At 37.0% G+C, this 10866-nt stretch overlaps 1 protein-coding gene across 9 annotated transcripts in view; it reads left to right on the forward strand.

Annotated features, from left to right (window-relative positions):
* The first annotated feature begins 6 nt into the window (after positions 1 to 6).
* ZCCHC6 (zinc finger, CCHC domain containing 6) overlaps positions 7 to 10866 on the forward strand; it is a 57974-nt gene continuing 47114 nt past the window's right edge. For 4 of the 9 annotated variants that reach the window (XR_001362517.1, XM_005868256.2, XM_005868258.2 and 1 more), the window contains exons 1-6: positions 7 to 128; positions 1473 to 2023; positions 7396 to 7577; positions 7877 to 7993; positions 8450 to 8627; positions 10184 to 10272. Coding sequence is in view for 8 of the 9 variants with exons in the window: in XM_005868256.2 (XP_005868318.1) it covers positions 1504 to 2023; positions 7396 to 7577; positions 7877 to 7993; positions 8450 to 8627; positions 10184 to 10272 (1086 nt within the window). In the remaining variant the exon portion in view is untranslated. The other 5 variants (XM_014541239.1, XM_005868259.2, XM_005868260.2 and 2 more) reach the window with 5 other exon arrangements.

Genomic DNA, 10866 nt, shown 5'->3' on the forward strand with positions numbered 1-10866 from the left:
CGGGGGCAACCCCCGTCTCCCAATCGCGCACAATGAGCCAGCGCTGAGCGCCGGAAGTGGGGCCGAAAGACAACACAGAGAGGGAGCCCAGCCCGGACCGAGGGAGGCGGAGGAACGCCGCGGAGGTGGTGAGTGTTCCGAGCGTCTTCTCCCAGACTCGCCTCCGGGGTGAGTCTCCGATAGGCTCCCCGGTCCCCAGACTGGAGGGCGGGCTCCGCCCAGGAGTTACGTTGGCTTCATCCTCCGCTGGCCTCGGTCCCAGGGGCCAGGCCAGCGGGGACTGAGCTATCGGGTTCGAGCCCGTATCTCCACTTTCTGTCAGACCCTGCGAGGGCCGAAGAAGAAGGGATTTAGGTGGAGGCCAGCCCGGGGGGCCTCGGAACCCATCGGGGAGGTAGGTCACTTCCTGCTTCCTGGTACCCGCGGTGGGTGGCTTCGTGGCCGCGAGTACGGGGACGCTTCCTCTTTCTCCGCCTCCGGTCCCAAAGGGTGGAAACTGAGGCAGATCGGGGGCGGGGCGATCCGATGGGGATCGTAGAGGGGAAATTGCAGTTTGTGACAAAAACGAAACTTGTTTGGTGTTGGAGGAGGAGGACGGGGAAGAGTCGCTAGAGTTGTTTCTTGGTTGGAAACCCAGCCCCTTTGACTGGAGCGGAGCCTCGGTGGGGCCTCCGTCACCCAAGCGACCGAAGCCATCGGTCTGAATCGGGGTGGTGAGGTGAGCCAAGGTCCCGGGACGCGGAGGAGGGACGGGAACGTGGAGTTTTAAAGACTGTTTCGGGAGTTTTCTAACAGTATAGGCTTGGGATGAAGGTTTTTCTTTTTGTTTTGTTTTTTAAGAGAAGCGCTTTTGTCATATAGGTAAAACTTGGTCTGAGTAACATTTTTTAATACTCCACTTCTGGAGACTATAGAGAGCGCCTCATAGTCACAGGTTTAATCTTCATGTTAAACTAGAGGCCCGGTGCATGAAATTCTTGCACTGGGGGTGGGGTGGGGGGGGTCGCTCAGCCTGGCCTAGGCCCTCTCGCAGTCCGGGAGCCCTGGTGGGGAGCAGGCCTAAGCCTCAGTTGGACAGCCTTAAGGTTGCCACCAAGGTGGGAGAGGCTCCCACCAGAGCAGCGCTTCCTCTGTGGGAGCCAACTGACCACCAGGGGGGAGCTCCTGAGTTGAGCATCTGCCCCCTGGTGGTCAGTGCGCATCATAGCGGCCGGTCATTCTGCCATTCGGTTGATTTGCATATTAGCCTTTTCTTATATAGGATAGTAAGTACTAATTTTCATGATGAATATCATAGGATAAGCCTCCTAACTTCTAGTGTAACACACTGATTATTGGAATGTGATGAAAATTGGGGGGGGGGGGGAGTTTCTTATGGGCTTTTGAGCATCTGTGCAATACATGTGGTATTTGGTACACTAGGTATGATATCTCGTTATAGTTTGATTTTCCCCCAAAATGCTTTCTTTCAGGTGCAAAGTAAGGAAAGTGAAGTCAAAGACCATGGGAGATACAGCAAAACCTTATTTTGTGAAGCGTGCTAAAGACCGGGGAGCTATAGAAGATGAGGATTTCAGAAGGGGTCACCCTCAACAAGATTATTTAATAATGGATGATTATGCCAAAGGCCATAGCAATAAAATGGAAAAAGGCCTTCCCAAGAAAAAAATTACACCAGGGAACTATGGGAATACTCCGAGAAAAGGACCATATGCTGTTTCCAGCAATCCATATGCATTTAAAAACCCAATTTACAGTCAACCCGTTTGGGTAAATGACAACCACAGAGATCAAAGTAAGAGATGGCTATCAGATGAACTTGCTGGTAGTTCAGAGAGTTGGAGAGAATTCAGACTAGGACCTAGAATTCCTGTTATGAACCGACCAAGAAAAGACTCCTTTCAAGAAAGTGAAGATGGATATCGGTGGCAAGATGGAAGAGGCTGTAGAGCTGTAAGGCGACTATTTCACAAAGACCCAACAAGCCTGGAATCCATGTCAGAAGTGGAAACAGGAAGCCATGGTAATGTGTTGCAATCTGTCAAGTTAACAACCCAAAGTCAGCAAAGTCTTTTCTTTTTCATCCAAATGAGTTTTATTATTTTTAGCAATGCAGTTCAAATTTTTCATAGTTTCTGCTTATGCTTATTTAATATAATTATTTTAAGGATCGCAGTTGTGATACATGTGTATATTGGTCCCTTTAAAAGTTTCCTTTGCCATAATGCTCATTTTACTTTAGTCAACATATTTCCTGTTGGTGTTTTTTACATAAGAGGGTGATCATATCCTCCTGGAAACTATATCATAATTTCTGAGTTTGTGTATATAATGTCTAAATCAGGTATCACAGTTTTTTATTTGAATAATATAAATGACAGACGGTGAAGATTTTTAAAAATCTTATTTGATATAAAAGCACAATATAGACTGCATATAGCTCTTGCCACAGAGGGAGAGGTGGGTAGTCCAAGATTTTTTTATTTTTCCTCAAAAGTGAGCTTTACAAACGTGTTGAGAGATACTAAGTTTAGAAGTCAGAAATACACATAAAAGCTTTACCTTTTAGTTTCAAACCAGAAGCCTATTCTGAGTGCCCTACGTGTTTGATAATAATTGCCCCAAAGCATTATACATTTTTCTAAAAGGTGAATAGATTTTGTCCATGTACCAATGATATCTGTAAACAGGAAAATTATTTTTATCTAATGGACAGTAATTACTAAAATAAAGTCATACATTTTCAGAAAAAAATAAAACTAATATTTAGTCTGAAAATGCAAAGTATGCTTAGAAAATTATTCTTGGAAAAATGGGCTATTATGTTTGTTGACTTTGTTGTTTTTGTTGTTAACGTTAATCCTCACTGAGGATATTTTTTCCATTGATTTTAAAGAGAGTAGAAGGGACGGGAGAGACAGAAAGAAACATCGATAAGAAAGAGATACATCAATTGGTTGCTTCCCACATGAGCCCGACCAAGATCAGGCCAGGGATTAAGCCTGCAACCAAGGTGCATGCCCTTGACTGGAATCGAACCTGAACCCCTTCAGTCTGAAGGTCAACTCTCTAACCACTGAGCAACTGGCCAAGGCTGCCTGCTTTGTTTTTTTAAGCAACTTAGTTATGCTCTTTTCCCTTTCCTTCCCCTATTGAATAAGCTATTATGTCTTACTAATTTTACTACCAAAATTATTCCTGTTAATTTTACTACTGAAATCTGTCTTCTTTATATTCCCAGTCTGTAGTTATTCCTCATTTCTGCTACCAAATCAGCCTAGCTAAACACTCGGCCTCCATCATCACTACTGGTTTGCTTCCTATTAAAAACAATTTCTTCTGCCAAGACCGGTTTGGCTCAGTGGATAGAGCGTCGGTCTGTGGACTGAAAGGTCCCAGGTTCGATTCCGGTCAAGGGCATGTACCTTGGTTGCGGGCACATCCCCAGTGGGAGGTGTACAGGAGGCAGCTGGTTGATGTTTCTCTCTCATCAATGTTTCTGACTCTCTATCTCTCTCCCTTTCTCTCTGTAAAAAATCAATAAAAAAAAATATATTTAAAAAAAAACAAAAAAACAATTTCTTCCTAAAAACTTAAAGCAGTTCCTGACTGACTATAAAATAATGAGAAAAAGAAATGGAGTGCTGGGCCTGGGGGGTAGTGAGGGAGAGGCGGTTGACACTTTTTAAATAGACTGATCAAGGTAGCCCTCACTGAGGTAGTGAGGGAGCCAGCACTGGGAATTTTTGAGGAAAACGTCCTCCACTCCCACCCCTGTGTAAAGGCCAAGACAGAGTGTGTACATTCCAGGAAGAGCAAGGAAGCCAGTGTGGCTGAACGAAAGGAGGCCATATAGAATGAGTTGCAAACTAGCTAGCACTTTTACAGGTTTTGGTTGTGTGTGTGTGTGTGTGTGTGTGTGTGTGTGTGTGTGTGTGTGTGTGTTTTAAACCTGTAGGACATTTGTCACCTGTACATTTATAAGTCTTAATAGGGAAAACATCATGTTTTGTCTTTATAGGGTCTTATGAAAGTATAAAATGGGAAGAAAAGGTGTTATTTTATAATTTTTTAAATAGGAAAAGCAAAAGAAAATGCTTTGACTCAAATAGCCAAAACAGAATGAGGTATTAGGAATCAAATGCATGGGAGAGATCAAACCTTAGCCTCGGAAATCTTGAAGCTGTAAAGAACTTGAAGGAATTGTCTGTCATGATATACCAAAGGTAGAATCACAATTTTACAAAGCAGGAAGTTGTGGCTCAGAGAGGTTAAATTTATCCAGACTTGTTTATGTAGAATGGCAGATGAGGAAGTGAAACTGAAATCATGTACGTACTGTGCTGCTCTGGCTGCTAACTCAGCGTCACCGGACCTGCAGTCTGACACAGGGAAACTGCACACGCATGGAATTTCTGGACTTTCGTTTGTGTTTTTCTTTTTAAAATTTTGTGTGATTTTAAGTATTTGTGTATTACTGTGTCTGTGGGACACGGACATTTTAACTTAGTTACCAATAGTTGGTCTTTTAGAAAAGAAAATTTGATGTTGAGCAGCATTATGTAAAGAAAGGTTTATAGATCAAGAGTTTGCAACCAGAAAGGTATTAAAAGGGACTGTTTACATGCCAAAAACCTCTTATATGTATTTGTGTTTCATTTTAAAAGAAGTTGATTTTAAGAGGTTTTGAATAGGAAATGCGTCTTTACTGTCTTTTTATTGAAAGCTCCCGTGTTTTCTCTATGTGAAATACAGATGATTCTTTCACAAATGCTAATTAAAGGTCTTTTCAGTCTCTATTTCTTGAAAATCTTCATACAGGAAATATTAAGCTTTGGTATAACATTGCTCACTGTAGAGAGAAATTTAAACTTTGCACTACACTCAGAGATTCCTAAAAAGGATCTTATTAAAGGAACATAAATTTTCCTGAACTCAAACTTGTCTTAATAAGGAAGGATCTTATTAAATGATGTGAGAAAATGTAGTGAAATTATCTCGAGTTGCTTTGTTTTTAATACTACCTATTTTTCATTACCACTTACACTTCATCTCTCAAATATCCTACGTTGCCAATTTATCGTATTTGGGACAGTTCCATTAATAATCTTAGCTGGAAAACATCCATTCAAATACACATGTCCTTTGTGAATGGAACAATGGTTCATATGCAAGTAAAATATGGGAACTTAGAATACTGTATATAGAGAATTCATTCATATTACCAAAAAAACTTGGGATAAGCCAGGTAGTCTAAATAATTATGGGAATTTTTTTTAGCAAAACCCAGCTTTGCTTTCCCGATTCCCAACAGCTAGATTTTATTTGATCATTTTTACTATGCAGGCCTGTGAGGTTCAGGTTATATTGCCTTATCAGTACTGGTCTGTTCTAGTTGTGAATGAGTATGCTGCAAGAAGGGATTTTAATTAATTCTTTTTAGTTTGTATGTTGTTACAAGGCTGAATTTAAGAATTTCATCTATGCTTTAATCTCTGTTTCAAATCCCTTTGCTTTGACTTAGTCATGTGTCTCTGCACAAGTCACTTATTTTCTTGGACCAGCATTTTCCCCATCTGTACAATGGGAGTAATTCTAGCATCCATGACAGGATCACTGTAGGGATTAAATGAGGCAATGCCATATAAACTGCTTGCATTGCATCTGTTGCATAATAAAATACTCTGTAATGGTAGCTGCTGTTATCATCAGCATCAGACAGAATTTCTGCAGCCACCTACTTCTCTGTAGTAAAAACAGTAAGGAGTTAATTGTGGTCTCTGGAGGGAAATTGAAGTAATTCTTTCTACAAAATGACAGCAAATATAGTTACATTTAGAAGTCTTTGTGAGTAGGAGAGAGGAGGGATTAAAAAAGGAATTTGGTTCTGTATCAGTTAGTGTTTTGTGAACTAATATGGACTTTCCTAATGGGTATTGCACATGTTGGTGTAAATCTCTAGTGTTTGCCTAAGTGAGAAACTTCCGTCCTGAATACTGAAATCAGATGCAATTTTTTTAAAGTTGGTAATGATAAGCAAATGAAATGAAAATAGACATTCCTTTAAAGTAAAAGAAATGCCTATCTCAAAAGTTTAGGCAGACCAAGAGTACTGTCCTTAAAAGATTGATATTTTAATTGGGAGTAGGGGGAGTATTTAAAAGCAAGTATCAAGGTGTAGACTGATTTTTTTCTTCCAATGACTGCGTTTTACTATTTTGTTTGATCTATGTTGGTTGCTTTTAAAAATAAAACTGTATTTGTCCTAATACTTTAATTTCGTTTAATTGCCACTTACTGTAGTACAGAAACTGTTTGCAGAATTTCACTATATTCATCTTATGGTTGTTTGAACACAGTGCTTGCTGATTTCCCTTTAGAACTGTTAGCAGGTAGCTTTTGTAAAATAAAGGTCCTGTATCTCCCTTTTCTGATAGAATTTTTTTTCAATCAACTGATTTATTGTAGCTGCTATACAAGTAATAAGTTCCAGTGGAAACTTGACAGGAATTGCCTTATGCAGGGCATTGCAGGTTTCTATTTTCAGACTAGTTATTGGTAAGCCATTTAGAAACTTTATTTCCATTCAAGTCATTCAATCTATTTATCACAATTTTAATTGGAGAAATGAATTTAACTTTAATTGCATGTGTTACTAATAGTTTCATTTTTCAGAACTTGAGGGAAGTTATCCAAGTTATTTACGACAATTTTTTTATAAAGCAATTCCACAATCACCTTAAGTTTCACAAGTATTCAGTGTGCATGCCAATTGAAGAAGTGAAAGTGAAAGTAAAGATAAAATGGGAAGTAGTTGTCCTCAGTAAATAAAATTTTGGCTTAAACTTCTTGATATTAATGTGGGGGGACAATTATGTGAAGACTGAATTTTCACTTCAGATAAGAATGTAGTTGATTTCTGAGATCTTTGGAAACATATTTATTGTCCATCTGTGCTCTGTTGATATTGTTCACTTATGAAAATGAAAGCAAATGTGGATAGTTTTCATTAGAATAACAGGTATACTTACAAGTACACTAAAATATAGTAGATACATGTACATTATATATTATGATATATTAGGTATATTAGAGCAGGTATACTCACCTTCAGAGGATACTTTCAGCAGTATACCAAAAGATGATAAAATCAAATTATATGATTGAAGTAGAATTCCTTTTAAGTTTAAAACACACCTATTTCTATGGATTAATGTATGTAGATGAGGTGCTTAATGAGTATTCAGACATTCTATCCATGCCTATCCCTTTCCTTATGCTCTGTGTTCAGTTGTCATTCAGATATTACACGATTTCATTAATTAATATAAAATTCTGCTTTTTAGTCAGCTCTGTTATTTAATATCACCAATAATATTTTTTCCCTAACTTAAGAAGATAAGATGCAGAAGTCCAGACCTAGGAAGCCACGGAGGACTAGAAATGGGGAAAGTGAACTGGACGGGGACTTGGAAGGCCCTGTGATCGACGAGTCTGTGCTCTCAGCAAAGGAGCTCCTGGGTTTACAGCAGGCTGAGGAGCGATTGAAAAGGGACTGCATTGACAGGCTGAAAAGGGTAACAACTTTTATTTGTTAGTTAAAATCCTTGTTTTGTTTAAACTGTGTTAGTAATTGGGGATATGTGCTTTGGTGAATTAGATATCCTACTTTGGTTATTAGTATTGAAGCACTGAAAGCTACAAGTGATAGTCAGTTTGATTTAATGAATTACTTAAATAAAAATGACTATTAAGATAGTGAGAGAGTGACAGTAACATATTAACGATTTTAAAAGTGGAGGGGAAATCATCTGCCTAATTTTTGTTGACCTATAGTTTTAAAGATATGTATCTTATAAATCTCTTCAAATTATAGCGACCAAGAAACTACCCTACAGCAAAGTACACCTGCAAACTTTGTGATGTTTTCATTGAATCTATTGCATTTGCCCATAAGCATATCAAAGAGAAGAGGCACAAGAAAAACATTAAGGTAAATTTAAAGTAACCAAAACAAATGTTTACCTGTCAGTTGTTATTTCTTGTCTTTGTGACTTTCCTCTCCTTAATAACTTTGCTACCTATATTATTGAATTTACCCAAAATACTTTATGCTGCTCAGACATCTTTTACTGGGTAGTCTTATGAATTTCCTTAAGGATACTATGAAGATGAACAAAGTCTTTGATAGGACTTTAGTATATGTCGTTATGCCAGTAATAAAATAATTTGTCATTGCTGTTTTTAATATTCTTTTTTTAGCACTTTTTTCTTATTCCTGCCTTCCTGCTATTATTACTTTATGTGCATGAAGAAATGTTTGATAACATGAAAACTAACACAGCTAAAGTAAAAGGGAAGGCTAAGAATATACTATAGTGTTGTCTTGGTAAATGGTAGAAGGTTAAAAAAGTGTGTCACTTTTTAATCTCAACATTGATCTTAAAAGGAGAAGCAGGAGGAAGAGTTGCTCACTACATTGCCCCCGCCTACGCCCTCCCAGATAAATGCAATTGGTATTGCCATTGACAAGGTTGTACAGGAGTTTGGGTTACTCAATGAGAACTTGGAACAGAGACTAGAAATTAAACGTATCATGGAAAATGTGTTCCAACACAAGTTACCAGGTATTTTCTAGATTTGTCTTTCTATTTACCTAGCTAAAGGTACTTCAGTCATTTTACCTACTAGTAATAATTTTCACCTAATAGAAATTGATTTGCCATATCTTTATTTTTTGCCTGTTTTTGTTTTTCCTGGCTTCCCCTGAGGAAACAAAGACTTTTACATTCATTGTCATTAAACCTGTTTTCATGGTGAATTTCATTATGTGCATGTACTTGAAATTAAATGCCCCATGTTAGTGGGGCACTATGGGACTCTTGTGTATATATTTTTTTACCTTTCTACCTATTTAAATTGACATAATATTTTGAGTTAAATTACAGAGAAGTATGTTGGAGTCAGTTTCATGTATATGTGTCCAAAAAGGTTCTATTTAACCACACTTAAAAGACTTATAATATCTAAAATGAGCTTTGCAAACTAATTTGTAATAGATTTTGTGTACTGTTGAATTCATTCTCCATATTATGTCTGTGGAGCCATGGGAAACTATTTTTTAGGATGTTTCTCAAGTGATTCTAAAACACAGCTAGGGTTGAAATCACTGTTTTAATTATTACCATATTACCCATAGAACCATTTGCTCCACTATAAGATCATTACATATATAGTGTATCATTCATATTCATACATGCTTTCATAAAAATAAAGGGTGAGAATTTGCTCATTTCATTATATAGGGATCTCATTCTAAATGTTATAGATAGTTCCTGAAAAGTCACTTATAATTTTGATGTATTTTGCCATAGACTACCATTGTAAAATTGAATGTATTTTTTCCATGGGAAACTTTTAAAGCCCAAAGAAATCACTTGACTTAACCTGGGGGAAAAAACCTACAAAGTTTCCTGATGAGAAAGGATAAAATTTTGGCACAATGGTGGTAAAACATTGAGTGGTAAATATAGGCCATATACACACTTTTCTCTGAAAAGTGAATCACATGTTGCCTAGTGTTTTATATCAGTTATATAATTATTTTTCAAAAGTTTTCCTAAAGGGATTATATTATGTTAAATGCTTTTTATTTATCATATGAGTATTCCTATTGAAAATCTTTATGCTGAAGGTCATTTTTATGATTATTGGTTTATAGAAACAAAATCTTTATAGTAAATTACACCTTATGTGGCCTTTCTAAAAGGTGAAGTGTTTGCATTAACTCTTTAGTATACTATCAGGTTTATAAATATAAAACAAAGTTAGCCATTTCTTTTCATTTTCACATTTAAACATTTTAAAAATGATAGCAAGTAGTATTTTTTGCACAAAATGTGAAATAATAATTTAGGAATTTTTAAAATATGTTTTACAACTGAAAAGAGTAGCCCTGATGCTAAATCACTGTCAATGCAGTCTTCCCTATTAAATCAAATAAAATAAAATAAAGAGCAAAAAGTCACCCTTGCTATCCTTTGTTTGTGCCAGACTTGAATAGTGTTTTGCTTTTGTGTATAGTTTTAATTGATGGTCCTGTTTTTGAAATAACAGTGTTTTGTTATAACTTTCAAGAAATTTTACCTTATTTATGACTTTTATTTATTTACTTTTTTTTTAGATTGTTCTCTAAGATTATATGGGTCATCCTGTAGCCAATTGGGTTTCAAAAATTCAGATGTAAACATTGACATTCAATTTCCAGCCATTGTAAGTACAAAATGAAATGTTGGAATTTTCATAGAGTGATATGGAAATTCTATATTTCAAATATGAATATAGTTTAGAGATTTGCAGATTCTTTTAAGTGTAATGATGGCAGCTTTTTTTCCTAAAATTTCCATTTCTGTTTTCTTTTGCCTGTCTTCAGCTTGAGGGCATTATTTCAAATACACTACAGTTTTCATACTTCCTTTACTCTTTAGATCTTTCATACGTCAAATACTGGTATTCTTACCATGTGAATCTTATGGGACTATTTAGGTTCAGTTAACTTGAAATGATTAAATTACCTTGGGAAAGTCAACTTTCCAGTGCAGGAAAGAATTTTAGATGTTAAACAGTGTAGATATATAACTTTTATGACCTGAAAGCTTAATTTGCTTCTGGGTTTCCTCTCTTATACACCTACTTTATTAAAATAATTATGCTTTTTTAAAAAATATATTTTATTGATTTTTTTACAGAGAAGAGGGGAGAGGGATAGAGAATTAGAAAACATCGATGAGAGAGAAACATCGATCAGCTGCCTCCTGCACACCTCCTACTGGGTATGTGCCCGCAACCAAGGTACATGCCCTTGGC

The sequence above is a fragment of the Myotis brandtii genome, unplaced genomic scaffold, assembly GCF_000412655.1.
Source record: "Myotis brandtii unplaced genomic scaffold, ASM41265v1 scaffold266, whole genome shotgun sequence".
Taxonomy (NCBI): Eukaryota; Metazoa; Chordata; class Mammalia; order Chiroptera; family Vespertilionidae; genus Myotis; species Myotis brandtii.